At 38.3% G+C, this 19,104-nt stretch overlaps 3 protein-coding genes across 3 annotated transcripts in view; 1 reads left to right on the top strand and 2 right to left on the bottom strand.

The window, feature by feature from the left end:
• LOC144631017 (alpha-1,6-mannosylglycoprotein 6-beta-N-acetylglucosaminyltransferase A-like) overlaps positions 1-9,280 on the bottom strand; it is a 44,135-nt gene extending 34,855 nt beyond the window's left edge. The window contains exons 1-6 of the mRNA XM_078489378.1: positions 9,155-9,280; positions 4,842-4,897; positions 3,014-3,112; positions 2,343-2,401; positions 2,103-2,271; positions 76-239 (exon numbers count right to left, since the gene is read on the bottom strand). Coding sequence (XP_078345504.1) covers positions 76-239; positions 2,103-2,271; positions 2,343-2,401; positions 3,014-3,112; positions 4,842-4,897; positions 9,155-9,191 — 584 coding nt within the window. The 5' untranslated portion in view covers positions 9,192-9,280. The remainder of the gene's footprint in view (positions 1-75; positions 240-2,102; positions 2,272-2,342; positions 2,402-3,013; positions 3,113-4,841; positions 4,898-9,154) is intronic.
• Positions 1-19,104, top strand: part of LOC144630341 (alpha-1,6-mannosylglycoprotein 6-beta-N-acetylglucosaminyltransferase A-like) — a 241,034-nt gene that overhangs the window by 128,859 nt on the left and 93,071 nt on the right. The window lies entirely within an intron of this gene.
• LOC144629461 (melanocyte-stimulating hormone receptor-like) lies at positions 17,087-18,223 on the bottom strand. Its single transcript, XM_078487665.1, has one exon. It carries the CDS (start codon positions 17,945-17,947, stop codon positions 17,087-17,089), a length of 861 nt encoding a protein of 286 aa, XP_078343791.1. The 5' UTR covers positions 17,948-18,223.

The following is a 19,104-nucleotide window of genomic DNA, read 5'->3' as shown; positions in this document are numbered from 1 at the left end:
ATACATGAGCGAGACACTACTCAGCTGCGGTGTATGAATCAGGGAGCAAAGTGTTAAATAAGTAACAACACTTACTCTTTGTATGTTTTAGAATTGACGGCAAGTGTCAAATTATGTCCCAAGATGTACAAGGAAGCTAACAAGTCACTCCATTGCACCATCTCACCCAGAGGTGCACCTCTATATGCTGAACGGAGCCAGGCTGGTCGATAAGCATAAGTGCCGAAGAAAATAAAAATCTAGTAAAAGAGTTTTAAAACAATGATTAGTTAACTAGAGGTACAATGTACATTGTAGATGCCGGATTGGTCGAAGGGTAGAGGCCAGACGAAGAACAGCCCCCTTGTCCTCCAGGTTGGGGATTGGGCTGCGGGCTGATAACCCGCTCCTGTAAAAAAACACATTATTACCGAAACCAGAAGCAGAATAATTTCAAATGATCTGGGGGACATAGTGGTAACTCCTCGCACCATGAGAAGTTCGATGACGCATGGGGATGAAAGCCACACGGAAGCCGTTGGGCAGATGAGACCACTAGTCCACCCAAAGAACGTCATGAAGATAGGGAATTGGAACGTAAAACATTGTAGATGCAGTGGCCAAATGGCTAGCATATTGGACTCCTTATCGAGTGGTCTGGGTTTTAGCCCAGACTGGGTTCACTGCATGAGATCTTAGATAGTCTTAACTCTCATAGTGCTTTTCTCCACCCAATGATAATGATAATGATAATGTATTTATATAGCGCATTTTCCATGTGTATATGTTCAAATGCGCTTTACATATACTGTAATTTTAAGATACAATTGTAAAGGCCAGACCACAACACCGGGAGCTTCGTGCCCTACTCTTTGCGAATAGTGTGTGGGTTCTTTAACGTCCCCTGTTAGAAGACTGAAGATACAGGAGACGGGACCTACGGTTTATCGTCCTTTTCCGAGAAGACTAGAATGTCTAACCATTTGCAGATGTAATTACAAAGGCAGCACATTCTCCTCAGTTATTTTAAGACCCTGAGTGTTGGTCCGGTCTGGGGTTCGAACCCACGACCTCCCGCACAGCAGTCCGGCGCTCTACCAACTGAGCTAACCAGGCGGCGGTGTAGGTATACAAAGGGGTACTGGTAAGTTTAATTCTGGAGCTAATCATGTGATGGACTTGTATCCCATCCAGGGAAGAGTTGAAATACTCCTAGTCACTAAATGCTACAGAAACTGGGATAAGTTCTGGCTCGATGAGCACAAGGTCCAAATGCAGACTGAACCTATCTTAGTTTGGTTATAAAGAAGAGGAAAGAAGTCTGGCCACCCTTACTGTCCCTTTAATTCTCCCATCTATTTGAATTATCTATCGCAAACGTACCTATCTAATGTGCTAGGCCTGAAGGAGTAAAACGGGAACTGTGATTCTTTTTTTTTCTTCAATGGGAAAATGCAATTTGGGTCACTGGGACTAGGAATCATAAACCAACAAATGAGAATGGGACTGAGATTTTGGCAAACGATAGGTATGGGAGATGGAATTTATACCCAATCCCCGTCCCCTTCAGGAGCCCAGAGAGCCCAGGGAACCGAAATCTTGAAAAATCTAGAGTCCCCTTGCATTGGGTTCAGACATTACACCCAGAAACAGGTCCAGGGATGGCAGAAATTTCGAGTCCTGGATACCAAGGAAGACCCATGAAAGCTTCCAACCCAGAGACTCATTTCTTTGGTTGCTTGCTGGTTTTCCCACTGGTACACAATTTCAAGCCGTAATAAACTTGCATGTTTAAGGTTTTAAAGGTTATATGTAATAAAAACTGGTGTGGAACTTTAAAAGAGGAAGGCCTTCTCAGGAACAATAAGGCAAATAATTATGACTCATTAATAAGTTAGTTTGAATAATTATTTCCGTCATGTTCATTGTACTATTTCCCGCCCCCATGATTATACACTGCATGCAGTGAACAGATGACAAAAGTATAGCATATCATCAGATGGGCAGGCACTTCAGTTGCCTCCAGGTTCTCTGAACAGCTGACATTTAAAAAAAAATAATTTGCAGGAATTGATGAGGAAAATTACCATATTTTTAAGTTCAACTCAGTACAGTCAACATACCTTTTTGACTTGGTGTGGCCTTCGAAGGGATGCTTCCGCCTCAAACTGTTTAGCTGCCGTTACCCACAGAGGCCACATCCTGTTGATACGATCACGCATCCAGCGCAGATTCAGCTTGGTTAATGTGTTATTGAATGTGCTATCTAATTCAAATCTCATTGTTGCTAGCAGGGAAGAAAAAAAATCATATCAAGGAAGAAAACTTTGAAAGGCCAAATCTTAATGTGGCTTGTTCAAACCTTATGCTCTTTTGTAGTATTTTTCTGTCGCCGTGGTAACAATGGGCAAAAGCTTTCCACCTGCGAAGAAATAAAAAAAAAACTAAATTAAATATAGAATGAACATGGACTCCCGCCCCCATGATTATTCTGTGAGTAGGGAATCAGTCTGTCAATTTGCCTGCAGGGAATTACAGCCCTCTCATGTAGACATATGCTATTCTTTAACTCTGACCTGCTCTAACATTGATTTTCTTCAGCATTTTGTCAGGTTTAAGTGAAGAGTTCCATAACTCATGAGTGGAGTTCAGAGGTAGGGCAGACAAAGGGCCCAACTCTGGATTCTTTAAGGGGTACCGGTGGGGGAGGGCAAGTTGTATGCATGGTTAAGGGTGGGGGCTATGGGTGGATAAAGATCTTCTCAGATTGGTATGTGTAGTGTCCATCAGGTGCCTTTCTGCTGTATGTATAATATGTAAATGTAGTCAAAAGACTCTCCCTGCTAAAAACTTTTTGGGTGTATACAGAGTTAAGGGTCTGGATCCCCCACTGATCTTGGAAGCATTCCATAAAAGTTTGTGTCCTTTCAGAATATAGATTCAAGTCGTTAGCTTAAAATAACGTGATTGCATATAAATGATTAAAGACAAACACAACAGCACATGTGATAGCATTCAAGACAAGTTCACGTACCTCACTTAGGTAAGTGATGATGGAGCATAAATTGTCTGGTTTGAGATTGTGCCTTCCAACATAACAATTTTTATTTCTTTTCCATGCTTTCTGTAACCACTGAAAATTAAAAAAAATACAATGAAAAAAATCAGTGATAACTGTATATGCCCTATATCTCCTCAATTAGTCGTCGTACCAACTCCCCGTTTCCGAAATTCCTTGATCCACCCAAAAGGAAACCTGCTAACCCTCACAATCCAGAGTTTTAAATGCACTAACCATTAGTCAGTATGCCTCCCAATCTCAGGTGCATATTAAATAACATGGATAAGTTACTTAATAATATACATCAAAAAATTTCTCGAATCTGATTGGCTTAGAGAAATGCAGTTTTTAGTTAATTCGATGCAGAAATGAGGAAATTCAGTGCAGAAATGAGGAAATTCAGTGCAAAACAAAACAAACAAACGCGGCATCCTGATTGGTTAATAAACAAAGGCAGCCACAAAAGGGCCAATCAAACGCTTCCACGCGATCTGAATGGCGCGAAGTTTGGATCTGCTTCGAGATGCGAGTAAAAAAATGGCTAGCGGTTTGAGCACAGTACAGGACCAGAAGACAGCTCTAAATACCATAGCACTGAAAAGCACTGGTTTTTGGTTCTCGTTTTGGAATAAATGGTTTCCTAAGAAGGAAATTGCCGACGAAATCCAAACTGCAAGCCGACTTAACTTCACGCTTTGCTTGAGCAAATGCAATTTGGGATGAATAAGCACTCGGGCTCGTGCAATTTTTTTAGTCTTTGAAAAATTTACTCGTTTATTTATCCCAAACTGCACTCGAAATCATGTGATTTCCTATACAAATAAAAATAAATCTGAATACATGCATATAGGTGTACGTATACAGTAGTACATTGGAACCTCAATTTAACGAACCTCTATATAACGAAGTCCTCGGTATAACGAACGATATTTTTCAGCCCGGCCAAAATTACAGTAAAATGTATGGAACAGAACCTCGATATAACGAACCTCGATATAACGAAATCCTCGTTATAACGAACACAATTCGGAAGCCCAAACATAAAATAGATACCTCGATATAACGAATTAGAGTTAACTCGCGACAAAAGATGAACGTACAACAGGCCAACAAGGATGAAATTACTTTAATCCTGTAACAGGGGAACAACTTCAAGACATATGTCCATATCCAAGACAAGTGGATATAAGACATTAAAAGCACAAATGTCATTTTTGACAGTCGTTCATGATCCGGTCAGTAAATGCTGGGTAGTGCAACATAACAGCGTGAAAACAATTATTAACTATACCTCGATATAGCGAACATTTTAGTTGTTTTTCCGCAAACCGCTATATCGAGGTTTTCGATATAACGAACCCTCGATATAACGAACAAATTTCCCCAGTCCCTTGGCACTTCGTTAAATCGAGGTTTTACTGTAGGCCCCAGAGGTTGTGAGTGGGCGTGGGGGACGAAATGTTTGTCGGAAAATTGTATTTAAACCTTAGAAGGAGTCCAATTCAAATGGGTTTGGCTGAAGCTTTCTTTACTCCGAAAAGATATTTTTTTTCATGCCTGGTCGGTATAGATCACCAGTAAAATACAGCAGCATTTTCTATTTCTTCATGATCAGGTGCATTAACAATAACCGAGACCCTGATTGCTAAAAATATTGGTGTTCTGTCCTGGACACCCCGAGTGTGACCAAAATCTGTAATTTACAACGCTAAGAAAGATGACGAGCATCTCTCTCTCTTTACAAGAAAGTACCCGACCATTTCCCTCCAGGATCTTGATGACTATGTTGATGTGTGCTTACTTGAACTTTAGCTTCACAAAATGGAAACAACCAATCACGAGGGATTTTGCATTTCTCTAAATAAAAAAACAGACAAAAATAGACATTAAAACATGAAGATATTAGGACTATAAACAATTTGAACAATGTCGGTCTGTCTCTGTCTGTCTGCAATACTCTAAAAGTACTGTTCAATCTGATTGGGAAGAATATTTCTCAAACTCATTAATGATTCATTAAGTTAACTTCCAATCACGAGATGTATACCACATCACGTGCATGCATTTGGATACCCAATGAAAAACAGTATACCAGTCTACAGTGAGAGTGGTATATACCACTAAAATATGCACGTCGACGACTTGGACAAAATCAATGATATTTATTAGCCCGTAGTATCCTTTAAACAAGACGTTCCGGTATAAAAGGGGCCTGGCCTGGCCATTCTCACGCCCAATTGTCAGTCAATCATCAAAGCGTAAACAACTGGCAACCAACCTGCGTATTTTCCACAACTGTTACTGATAAAATGTGTTTTATTTTCGCTAGGAATATTCTGTTAAACGTTAGGAAGTTACTTTTCATATTTTTGTCAATAATATATCTTGGTTTCATGAGATTTCAAAGCATGTTCAGCTTGAAGGACGCTCGGCACAACAATGTGCCGCGAATGCAAAGAGTACAAATTTGCATTTCGCGCCCGAGAAGTGTGAAATGTGCGAGGTGCCATCCCTTTTATAGCGGAACTTCTTGTTTAATATTTTTACCAATACAACTCATGAAATCGTAAATAGTGCTAACAACAATTCCTTAAATACAGATAGCGTCGGATACTAAATACTATTACATAAATTGTTTTTGGTGGATATGACACTTCGTTCTTTTTGCTCTACTCCAATGACAAATTTGCTTTGCCAACAATTCAGAGAGTCGAGCGCTTCGAAACCAAATGCAAATTGTAATCTCTAAATGGGCCTCCATTGTTTAAAAACGTTAACGCGTATTTAGTTTTTATACCTTGTTGACGGGGAATACGGCTTTCTTGACTTAATTCTCTTCCTCGTAAAACATTTTCCGTTCCTAAACCACGTCGCTAGTTCCTCGCTCATGGCTGGATCGCTAATGAATCATGCATGCAATCGCGTTCTTACAGATTAAAGGGCAAAAATTTGACACTGCATAATTTCTTATTGTTTTATTTGACAAAACACGTCACTGCATAATTTCCTATTGTTGCATTTGAGAAGCTTCTGCTTGTTTAAAAGTGAGAAGTTATTTCCAAAACTCAAGCTCGTGTTTCATCGGGGTATCCAAACACCTCGCAACAACGAAACACTCGCTATTGTTTTGGAAACAGTACCTCAAAGGATGTTTCTGCTCAATCAGAATCCAGCATTCAGAGACCCACTTGGAAGTGGTCAGCTGAGACTCAGTTCCCAGCGGCTCGTTTATGCAAAAACTTGCACCGCACTGATTTTTTCTGGGTCGGTTTACTTTGTTTTGCACCGACTAACTGCCCCTGGGTCTCTGACGATGATAATTTGTGCTGCAATAGAGCGGTTTTCACTTGAGTGTCGAAAGTTAATTGCGTTTGCTTTGGTTTTGCATTGCTACGCTTAGTGATTGGCTTTCGCGCCACTTTCTCGACCAATCAGAACTAAAACCAAAACCAATCGTGACTTGCTCGCGCACGTTTTCCCGCGCTTCATGCCAGCTACATGTATTTGCTTGGAGTTTTGATTGGTTCACTGGTTTGTCTGTGTCCTTTGTGATTGGCCGGAGTAATTACTTTGGTTTTGGTTTTACGACACTCAATTGAAACCTGCTCTATGCTCATATGGAACTACATTTTTAAATATCAGAGAATTTGAGACATGCTTTAAAAATTTAAAAACTGAATATACAATGGAATCTGAAGAATAATATAAAAAAAAGCTCAAACATTGTAAATCACACCTGGTGAGAAAACCATTCAATCGATTTGTTTGCACGCCTTGGTTTAGTTTTAACGTGCTAAATAACGGCTTGAGTATAAAAGGGGAGCTTTGGATATGCTGCAAATTTCAGATTTCCTAAGCAACGGAACTGAATATGTGGATCAAGCTCTCCGCCTGATGTTGCTGTAATTGAAAACTGTACGTCATAAATGTACTATTTATGTTAGTATCCATATAACTGGGAATTCTTTAGTTCTGGCCACGATGTTAAGAGCTTTAAGACGTTCGCGCTAAATTGTTCATGCGCATCCGTATTGCGCTCGTAATTCATTTCGCACGCAATAACACGCAACGACATGCATTAAACGCGCACTGAAGAAACTATGATAAGCACATTTAGGTCTGAAAGCCGTTTGCGTAAACTTCGCTTGCAGTTTACTATATTAAATGGTCGGTGACCCTACACTTTTATGAAAGACAACTTTCTCTTCTTCTTCTCGACAGATTGTAAATAAACGACATACGGTACGCGCGAGCAAGCTTTTAAGGTTAAACGGTCTCTTGCTCACAGCGGCCCTTTGTATTTTAAGAATTGGAAATTTCTGTTTACTCAATCTAATAAATTCCATCATATATAATAAGTCTCTTTCGTTCATACATTGTAGTGTTCCATTCTAACTGCACAGAAGTATTTTGCTTTTGTGTTTTTAAGTTAAACTTGATTTCTTTTTGATCGAGCAAAACAGACAGAAAGAACCGATCGTGTGCCATGGCATAAAGCGATGTCACGCCATCGCTTAAAAAGGAACAGAAAATCAATGTTAGAAGTTTAAATGTGATTGCTAAATGATCATAAGATTCAATTAAAGAAACGTTGTCTGTTAAATCAATATGAATACAATATGTGGCAGAGAAAGTTGCATTTCAGCGATTGATTTGCAATATATTTTTGTTTTGACTAACAGACAAAGCCATATTCAGTAACGAATCCTGATTTTCCAGATTTGCAAAAAAACAGACGGCATCTCTTGAAACTACATCACTTCATCATTCATTTTTCGTGTTTACGGAACGGTGCACTGCAATGTATTGTCATACATCGCAATCCTTCAAAGATTGAACCAGTCGATTGTGAAAGACGAATATCGCCAGAGGGGTTTTACAATCCAGTGATCAACCCAATGGGAAGCTAAACTGGGTGATTAAGCTAAGCTTGATGTTATCTCGAACAGCTAGTCAAAGCAAATTTATTTGCTTAATATTTTCAATGAAGTGCTTTCACGCAGTGTCAGAGGTTCGTTTGTCTTTCTAGATTGTATATTTAGCACAAGCCGTCATTTGGATTCAAGTATAAAGTGAAGCTGATATGAAAGCTATTTATGCTCCTATCCCAGTTTTTTTCATTACTAATTTATAGCTTCGCCTAATGATAGGCCAATTGTTTGCGTTTAGTGGCATAATTATTTGCTTAGGGCACGAGTTTCGAAAATTTCTTCGTTATCTATTTAATAGGTTTTGAGCTACAACGCCCCTAATAACCGAGGTTGAATCACATGACTCAATTGGATACTTCAGAAAGTGCAACTTCCATTTGGCATGTTTATCACTGCGGAGGGTTTTTTGACGCATGTTATTCAAATGTTAAACGCGCAGACATTGTTCCGGTTGGTAGCGTACATCATATTAAAAATGCGAATTTGCGAACTAATTTGATTACATATTCCAATTAGTCATCCACGAACTAATCAGACCCAAATTAGACAATTTTTTCGACGACCAACAGCCCTGACGAAAGAAAATCGAAGACATTTTTTTTTTTCAGCGAAATTCCTGAGGCATTGCCAGATTTTTCCGTCCTAAATTTGCATGCCTTGTGTAAATTGATACATGTAAGTCTCAGGCTTGGTTTTCTAAGATTATTTAAGTGTTGGTCTCTGATTTTAAATCAAGGGACTCGGCGTCCAGGCTGGATGGTCTCTGATTTTATTATTCGCCATCCCTACATCGTACACATTTTGACAGACATAGAAACGGTGAGAAAACAGATAAATGCATGCGCAAAACAGCCATCTGCTTTCAGTTGCAAAGTTAACCTTAATTTCAGAAGACGTCTGAAATTCAAGCTAATGCAAATTCAACTGCATGTTAGCTAAGAGTTTGGTTAATAGACCGTTTAAAAGTCCCTCAAAACTTTGCTTTGAAGCCGTCGCAGGAAAACACGGCCGCTTGCACCTTAAACTGAGATCCAATCCAAATATAGTTCACTTCTCCAAATGACAGTCACAGTATGAAAACATATATAAGCAGTTTACAAATTTAAGTTACAAATTTAAACATGTTTAAATAGCAATGCAGTCACACATCATAGTGACGCAAACGAGTTTTCGATTCACAGACCTTGTATATTTGTTCTGCTCCAGTACCGTGAATCCATTGGCAACTCTTCCAGGGTATGATAGTTTATTATAGTAATGAAGATGAAAACAGCTGGTGAAAACACAAGTAGCAGACGACCATATCTCCTTCGCGCCAGCCTGCATAACATTGTTTATTTGGACGAACGACTTGAATCCTCAGCAGTTTTAAATTCATCGGGCAATGGAAGATACAGCGAGTTTGCAGAGGTCTGAAGGAAAGACGACGAAAAAGCACTTTCAAGCCTCAGGTAGTGTCTTCCGTGCTTAAAGAAACATCAATATACGCGGCCAAATAGGAACCTGCCTCTTGAAAACAGGCATTTGGTGACCGCAAAATGAATGAGTTCCATGCATGATCGGCCCTGAACTCTCTGAATGAATGGTGTTCGGAAAGAAAAATCTAGTCTGTTCTCTCGCGCTGCTTTCGCGTCACGTCATCAAAAATTCTGAAATCCAAAATCGCAAGGCCCCTGAGTTGTTTTCATTCTTTGGCTATTAGACGTCAAAAAAAATCTTTTGGAAGACTTTCGGCTCGTTAGCATTTTTGTTCTAGATTAAGGAGAACATTCTGAATTTCGAAGTTTCCACGCCACACAACATCAAGTATGTTTAGAAAACAATTAAAAACTGCATGTTGGGGGAACTGATCGCTTTTTATAGCAGAAGTGAATTCCTGATGTTTGAAATAAGTTACAGTCGCCATATTTGTGCCTCTCTGCATGGCAAAATTAAGGCTTAACTTTTTTTTTATCGAACTTTAAAGCCTGCATTTAAGTAATAATTTTTAATACGAGCAAAGCTCTAAATAGAGACGATTAAAACCATATCATATAATAAAAAAAAAAACACTTAAACGGTTGTGTCAAATTGATGATTATAATTTTGTTAAAGTTGTTGCAGTTGCTAATGGTTGCAAGCTATAGTTTTGTTTGATATATATTCGTTGCTTCTTTCCATTTTCAACTACAAAAAATGATAATTAAAATAAACGGGGAAAGGCACAAATAAGGGACGAATCACTCATTATGTACATGTATACAGGCCAATTAGTCCTATTTAGCACTCCGGATTCACTGAATCGACGTAACATAACGTTAAACAATCAATACTTTCAAAAATTCTCACAGCCAGCAATTATAAAGCCACGGATATTTGAACATGAGACGGGAATTCGCGGAATCGTTATTCGCACACATTTTTACTCATTGTGCCTTGCTATTACTATCAGATTTGCCCACCACGACAAAATATCCAACTTAAAACGTTTTAGCTAATTAGGGGAAATCATTGCACAGAAACAGTTGTTTGTAACAAGACGAGTGTTGCTTCCAACAGTCAAATATTATTTTATACAAATACACCTTGACTCTATTTATGAATTTACCAACTAGTGCAATTAACATTTAAATCATGCTTCCAATCATGTTTAGGAAGAACATAAAAAGTCAAATTAAAAGCGTTTTTCCTCGGTTTTGAACAAAACGTTAACTGCGTAAAAGGAAACAAAATTAATCCACCACAAACACTGACAACGCACAAAGCCACTTGAATACACGTGACAGTCAAACTTAGGTCGCACGGTAAAATTGAAAACACATCGGAACCTTAATAACAAACAGATCGAAGGAGTCTTTTGCGTCGTTAACAGTTCACAAACCATCGGAGATTCAAAGCGCAGAAACCGAGATGAACTCAAGCCTGCAAATCGAGACTGGCACGATCCCCTTAGAATGTCGCAATTACGATTTCATCTTTGGGATTCCACAGCAGTTTTCCACGCCAGCCTACAGCATACTTGTCTTCAACATCATCATCCTCGTAGTGACCTGTCCTTTTACCATTGTACTGAACGTGCTGACGATGATCGCCGTGAAGATCAAGGCGCGACTGCAAAGCATGGTGAACATAGCGCTAGCATGCTTAGCTGCAACTGATGCGATGGTCGGAGTCTTTGTCCAGCCACTAGTTATTACTTTTTTAATTATGACACTACAAGGAGAAACCACAAGCGCTGCATGTCGATTGCGAAGTGTATTCAAATGTTCGATTAACTTTTTCAGCTTTTCTTCACTTGCCCACTTGGTGCTAATGAGTGCAGATCGGTACATGGCTATCAAACAGAGCTACAGTTACGATCAATTTGTCACCAAAGCTCGTGTGCTGATTGTTTCTGCCATCGCGTGGATCTTAACTACAGTGGTACTCATTTTCCATTTCGTCGACCATAACTTATTTGTGTCTATCCAAAATTCGTTCATAGTTGTATTTATGGTGTTAATTACAATCAGCAGTGTGGTGGTTTATTATGAGGCTCGCCGTCACGAAAGGCAAATATATAGCAGCTCAACAAGTATCAGTGGAAGCCAGAGAAAAGTTTTTAAAGGAAAAGCGAGCACTAAAACTGACAACTACTATTGTTGTAATAATGTTCCTAACTTACCTACCTATAATTAGTTTTAGAATAATTCAGAACTTTCTTAAAGACAGACTCTCGATTGATGTCATTTTTGCACTTTTTTTCTCTGTTGGGTCGTTAGTAGTGGTTAACTCTTTTATTAACCCGCTTATTTATACTGTCAGACTAAGGCAGTTCCGTGTTGCATTTATCGAGTTACTTTTGAAGAAAAACCACGCTCAAGCTGAAGAGCTTGAAAAGAAAATGTTAGGATCACTTAATGCTTGGCGCAACGTTGTAACCAATCAGGGAGGAGATCGAGAGGAGCAAAATGTCGACCAAGTAGATGTTTTAAACATGGACATTGAAACATACCACCAGGGAGGGGAGAGAGGGGAGCAAAATATCAACCAAGTTAACGCTAACACTGACATTGAAACAAACCAGCGAGAAGATCTAGAGGAGCAAAATGTCGACCAAATGAATGCTGTCATTGACATTGAAACATACCAGGGAGGGGAGTGAGGAAGAGCAAGTTTTCAGCTAAGTGATACTGACATTGAAACAATCCAGAGAGCGACAGAGAGGGGTAAGATGTCATCTAGGTTACTGTCAACATGGACACTGAAAAAAACAGGGAGGTGAGAGTGAGGAGCAAAATGTCAACCAAGTGAATGTTAATACTGACATTATAACGATCCAGAGAGCGAACAGAGAGAGGCAAGATGTCATCTAGGTTAGTGCTAACATTGACACTAAAAAAACCAGGGAGGGGAGAAAGAGGAGCAAGAAATTAACTTTATGGACCTTATAATTACTGAAAGACAACAAGAACGAAACAAAAAAAGGTGTGTTTGTAAATATGTAAAACGTTGATGAAAATTGCAGCTTTTATGTGTAAATAATAGACGGTAGATATCAGCAATCGGTAATCATAAGTATACTTCGCATTAATTTAAAGGCCTGTTTTCCTGCTGGGTCAAGCATGTAACATGTAAAAAAAAAAAGACAATTAAAATTTTATAAGCTGACAATTAGAGTTTGTGAATGAATGAAGTTCGTGAGGGAGGGGATTCTTCAGTTTATGTCTTACATACAGTATACAAGCTTCAAGCTTCAAGCTCTGCAAAAATGACCCAAAACTGATAAACTTAAATAAAGTAAGAATATTAAACGAAAATTGATAATCTAAGATTCTTTTGGTAATAAAGAGCTGGTAGCAACGTACCAAATGAAGATTATAAGAAACCGTAAAGCAAAAAAAAAAAAAAAAAAAAAAAAAAAACTAAAACAGTTGTTTAAAAGCGATGCTTAAAAGTGTCGTTGCAGTTGCTAACAGTTTCAAGTTTTGGCTTTGTTTGATAGATATTTGTTGCTTCTGTCCATTTTCAACAATGAAAATCAAAATAAACGGTAAATGGTAGAAATCAGTGACGAATCACTAATTACAGGCCAATAAGTCCTCTCTAGCACTGTCGGATTCACTGAACCAACGGAACATAACGTTAAACAATCAGTACTTTTGAAAAATTCTCACAGCTAGTAATTATAAGGCCAGGGATAATTGAACATGAAAATAAGTTTAACAGTACATTCGTTAACATTCCGAATCGTTAATCATACGTATTTTACTCAGTTTGCCCTGTGGTTAATTACTATCAGATTAGCCCACCACGACAAGATATCCAACTTAAAACGTTTGAGCAATCATTTTTAGCTAATTAACAGAGTTTTTAACAAGGGAAAATCACTGAAAAGAAACAGCTGCTTGTTGCAAGACAATGTTTTACTCAAATACACGTTCACTCTTCTGTGAGTTTACCAGCTGGTAAAGTTATCATTTGAATCAGGCTTCCAATCATGTTTAGAAAGAACATAAAGATTCAAATTAAAAGTGTTTTTTCTCGGTTTTGAACAAAAAGTTGACTGCGTAAAAGGAAACAAAATTAATTCACCACAAACACTGACAACGCACATAGCCACTTAAATGCACATGTCAGCCAAACTTAGGTCGCACGGTACTAATGAAAAAACAACGGAACCTTAAAAACAAACAGATCGAAAGAGTCTCTTGTATCGTTAACAGTTCATATAAACGATCGGAGATTCGAAGCGCAGAAGCCGAGATGAACTCAAGCCTACCAATCCAGACTGGCACGATTCCCTTCAAATGTCACAATGACGGTTTCATGTTTGGGATTCCACAGCAGTTTTCCACACACGCCTACAGTGTGATGGTCTTCAACATCGTCATCCTCGTTGTGTCCTGTCCTTTTACCATTGTACTTAACGTGCTGTCGATGGTCGCCGTGAAGATCAAGGCGCGACTGCAAAGCATGTCCAACATAACGTTGGCATGCTTGGCGGCCACTGATGCGATGGTCGGAATCATTGTCCAACCAGTTCAAATCGCTCTTGCAATTACAGTACTACAAGGGGAAGATACAAGCCATGTTTGTCGATTGCGAAATGTCTTGAAATATTTCATTAACTTTTTTAGTTTTTCGTCACTTGCCCACTTGGTGCTTATGAATGCAGATCGATACATGGCTATCAAACAAAGCTACAGTTACGCTGAAATTGTCACCAAAGCTCGTGTGCTGATTGCTTCTGCCATTGCGTGGATCTTAACTGCAATCCTACTTATTTTTCATTTCGTCGACCATAACCTATTTTTTTCTATCCAAAATTCGATTGGAGTTATATTTATGTTTTTAATTGCAATCAACAGTGTAGTGGTTTATAGTGAGGCTCGCCGACATGAAAGACAAATAGCAGCTCAACAAGTATCAGTGGAAGCCAGAGAAAGGTTTTTAAAGGAAAAGCGTGCCCTAAAACTGACCACTTCAATTGTTGTAATAGTGTTTCTAAGTTATCTGCCCATAATTACTGTTAGAATAATCAGGAACGTTCTTAAAGACAGAGTCTCGATAGATACAATTTATGCATTTTATTTCTCTGCTGCGTCTTTTGTACTTGTAAACTCTCTTATCAACCCGCTTATTTATACTGTCAGATTAAGGCAGTTCCGTGTTGCATTTATCGAGTTACTTTTGAAGAAAAACCACGCTCAAGCTGAAGAGTTTGAAAAGAAAATGTTTGGATTACTGAATGCTGGTCGCAACGTTGTAATTAACCAGGAAGGAGATCGGGAGGAGCAAAATGTCAACCAAGTAAATGCTAACATTGACATTGAAACAAACCAAGGAGCAGACAGAGAGGAGCAAAATGTCAACCAAGTGATTGCTGTCATTGACATTGAAACAAACCAGGGAGGGGAGCGCGAGGATCAAGATGTCAACCAAGTAAACTCTAACATTGACATTAAAACAAACCAAGGAGCAAAGAGAGAGGAGCAAAACGTCAACCAAGTGATTGCTGTCATTGACATTGAAACAAACCAGGGAGGGGATGGAGAGGAGCAAGATGTCAACCAAGTAAACTCTAACATTGACATTGAAACAAACCAAGGAGCAAAGAGAGAGGAGCAAAACGTCAACCAAGTGATTGCTGTCATTGACATTGAAACAAACCATGGAGGGGAGCGAGAGGAGCAAGATGTCAACCAAGTAAATGCTAACATTGACATTGAAACAAACCAAGGAGCAGAGAGAGAGGAGCAAAATGTCAACCAAGTGATTGCTGTCATTGACATTGAAACAAACCAGGGAGGGGAGCGCGAGGATCAAGATGTCAACCAAGTAAACTCTAACATTGACATTAAAACAAACCAAGGAGCAAAGAGAGAGGAGCAAAACGTCAACCAAGTGATTGCTGTCATTGACATTGAAACAAACCAGGGAGGGGAGGGAGAAGAGCAAGATGTCAACCAAGTAAACTCTGACATTGACATTGTAACAAACCAAGGAGCAGAAAGAGAGGAGAAGAATATCAACTAAGTGAATGCTGATATTGTGAAGGCAAAATGCCATCTATATAAGTGCTAACTTTGGCAATGAAAAAAAAAAAAAACAGGGAGGGGAGAAAAAAAAAATAGAGGTACAATACTAACCGTATGGACGTTACCGAACGACAACAAGAGCGGAACAAAAAAAAAATCTTGCGCTTGTAAATATGTAAAAAGTTGGTGAAAATCGCGTCTTTCTTGTGTAAATAATTGACGGTAGATATCAGCAATCGGTATTCAAAAGTATACTTCGCATTAAATTTAAGGCTTGTTTCCATGTTGGGTAAAACATGTAACATGTAAAATAAAGGCAATAAAAATGTTATAAACTGACAATCAGAGGTCGTGAATGAATGAAGATTGTGAGGGAAGGGACACTTCAGTGTATGTCTTACATACAGTATACAAAGCTTCAAGATTCGTTTATGCAAAAATGACCCAGAACTGATAAACTTAAATAAAGTAAGAATATTAAACAAAATCAATTATCTAAGATTCTTTTGGTAATAACAAGCCAGTAATTTATTAAGGCTGCGCTTAATTCTGGAAGATTAATTCTGGCTGCCTTTAAAAACTTAAAGCACAGATAGAATGATGTATTACTTAAACATGTCATCTTCGGAATCATAAAAGTGGCAATTATGCACGCAAAACAAGACATAAGCTGCATGCATTTTTTTGAAAATTACGGTATAAAGATACAAGTTCCTTACCGAAGTAAAATTAAGGAAAACACACTGTTTCAAAATCTGAAGTAAGATCAGTTTTAAAGCTTTATCTTTTAGATTAATTTAAAATAGTTTTAATGTGTTCCCTACCATTTCTACTGATACAGTTGAACTTCTATTAAGCGGCCACCCTCGGGGAAATGGCAACTGGCCGCTTAATAGAGGTTGGCCGCTTAATAGGGGTTTGTCAGAAATTAGCATAATCTCTTTTTAAAAGGTTACATTATTTCAATACAAAATAAGGTGAAAAGGAATAACGGAATCACAGGAAGACGACAATAAACCTGTGTTTGAATGATTTTATCGGCCGTCACGGTCTGAGCTTGTTGGAAATTAATTTAAATATCGTATATTACATTCTTATTGGCCGCTAAATAGAGGTAAAAACAATAGAAGAACGCTCATCGGGACGGCAGAAAGGTGGCCGCGGCCGCTTAATAGGGGTGGCCGCTTAAAAGGGGTTATATTTACAGTATTTTACTGACAATATTTTCGGGACTTTAGTAACTGGCCGCTTAATAGGGGTTGGCCGCTTAATGGGTGGCCGCTTAATAGGGGTTCGACTGTAATACTAGCTATACCAAATGCAGCAAACTATGTACTGTAATCTCAGAATGTGACATGGTTATTTCCTGCCTAAAGCTAGTTAACTTTTCAAAAGTTCTTGTCATTCTCGTTTGAATAACTGAGATGAAGACATACTCAAAATACTGGGAACGATGTTGTACAAACAATTAGGCATGTCACGTGAAAATGTTAAATTACTATTAAATGTTAATTACTATTGTTAGATTACTTATGATAAATTTTTGACCGCTCGATGTCAAACTATTTTGAAAAAAAGTATTAAATTTCTTTTAAGTTTCTGCTATGGATAATTCACTAGTTTTGCTCCGTTTCTTTACAAATCATCTGCCTTGCAGTCTTTGTTACGGCCGCTCGAAGCTCGCGAAGACGCCAGCAATACAAAAATGGATTGATGGACGAGTTCATAAATGCTGCAGTATCTGCTAAGATCAATGCCTTTGTCCATTGAGTAGGAAAAATTGCTGAAATTAACAAAGAAGTAATCCATGGCGTGTAACACAAAATCATCACTATGTAATATATAAAAGTGTTTTTGGCACTTCTAGTCGATCGCCTGATGCTTTGATTAACAACTTCAACATTACTTTCCACTGCTTGTTGTTGAACATGAATCTGTAACTGATGCCGTCGAACAACTCGATAGATTGTGATGTAACAAAAAGTAGAAACTATAAGACATAGTACAATACTAGCAGCTGCAGCAAAATAATATGAATCCATTTTCCAAAATGACAATGATGATTGCAAAAAGCTTATGAGACAAAGAACAACTGATGTATACATAGCGCGCTGTGTCGTCATCAAATTTGGATATCGCATGTGATAATGAAGAGCCAAGAACCGATCCACACTTATGGCTGTCATTATTAGCAGCGAACCGCCACTCACAGAAGCGACCATTACGAACATTGCTTTGGACAGGAGGCCATTTTCCGTTAATCTTGCGGCAACGTAAATCGGTTGTACGACAATTCCTACAAGAAGATCTGAAACAGCCAGAGTAAATAGTAAAATCATGGACGGTGAACGTAGCGAAGGAGTTCTCAATATGGCGGCTAGCACCAGAGTGTTGCGAATAATGGATATGAGCATCAATGGAGCATTCAGGACACAGTTTATGATGACAATAGTTTCAGGACGAGAATTATTGCCCATATTACCGGAAAAAACCACTTCGGATTTGAGTGCTGTCTTCCTACACCCGGTCAAACGTATTGCTGCAGATATAACGGGGTTTTGTGGCGTGTTCGGTTCACTTCCTAGACAAATGCGACTCGAATTTAAATTTAAATTTTAATTTTAATTCATATTCGAAAGAAATAAACACAGTGTACAAAAAGTTATTGTTTGCTTGTGGCATTGAATATATGAATGTTGACATAACAGTATGGTACACGATGACAGAAGTTTGAATTCATCACTTCAAACGTTATAAAAACAGTTAGCTCTTCAGTCTTAGCCATTCTTGTTTATTATACGTTTATTATTACTCCGTTGGTATTTTTCTACCTTAGAAAACTATTTTTATGAGGTTACCTCCAATTTGAAAGTAAGATTGCCTCTGGCAAATGACATCCTTTGTTTAGTACTTTATTAACAGAACAGAAGGTAGCTCCATTAATAATAAATGCATGTAAATACAGCATTGGCTGTGTACCGTCATAATTGATTAACACATTCAGCTAGATCTGCTCGAGATTTATATTATTCCTCTAAAGCTAAAATTATATCAGACTGCCTTAAAAATTAAATTGAGCCCGAGTCAGGAACGTTTTTATAAGAAGTTTCTTAAACCTCAATATGTTTTTGATATATAGTTATTTCCGGCATCGGCCTATTTTATCTACAGCTAAAAGAAATGTTGTTTATTGCTGTCGTTGCAAGTTTTTTTTCTTATCTTTTAGCAAATATTTCCCTCTTATTTTCACTCGCTATGTTTGTAACATAGGGTCTCACCTCAAAAATATGTTCTAGCGAAACCCGTGACGACCGAGACCCAAACTCTTTGCAAATGAGAACGGGGAAGAACAAATATGTTTCTGGATCTTTCCACGACGTCTATAATTAGCCTCCACTCCTTTTTATCAGCTCGTTTCAAATGTTCGTAACAGCAGAGATTTAGAAAACGATTTTATAATGAAATTAAACGCTAAAAAATTGTTAAAACTCATTTTAAAACTTTAAAAACTTTAAAAAAGTAGACGACGTTTCGGCGCTACTCTACGCCATTATCAAGTCAAAAGAAGTGATAGTTAAAATAAGAATATATATAACGTGAAACAATAAAAATAGTTGTGTGTCCTATGGGCATA

This window comes from Oculina patagonica, chromosome 11, assembly GCF_052425735.1.
Source record: "Oculina patagonica isolate OP01 chromosome 11, crgOcupat, whole genome shotgun sequence".
In the NCBI taxonomy this organism is placed as follows: Eukaryota; Metazoa; Cnidaria; class Anthozoa; order Scleractinia; family Oculinidae; genus Oculina; species Oculina patagonica.
Note: the sequence above shows the minus strand (reverse complement) of the source record. Positions and strands in the feature narration are given on the sequence as shown.

Bases quoted from the DNA above. Each gene is read 5' to 3' on its own strand.
- LOC144629461 (XM_078487665.1), bottom strand. From the start codon at position 17,947: ATGGGCAATAATTCTCGTCCTGAAACTATTGTCATCATAAACTGTGTC.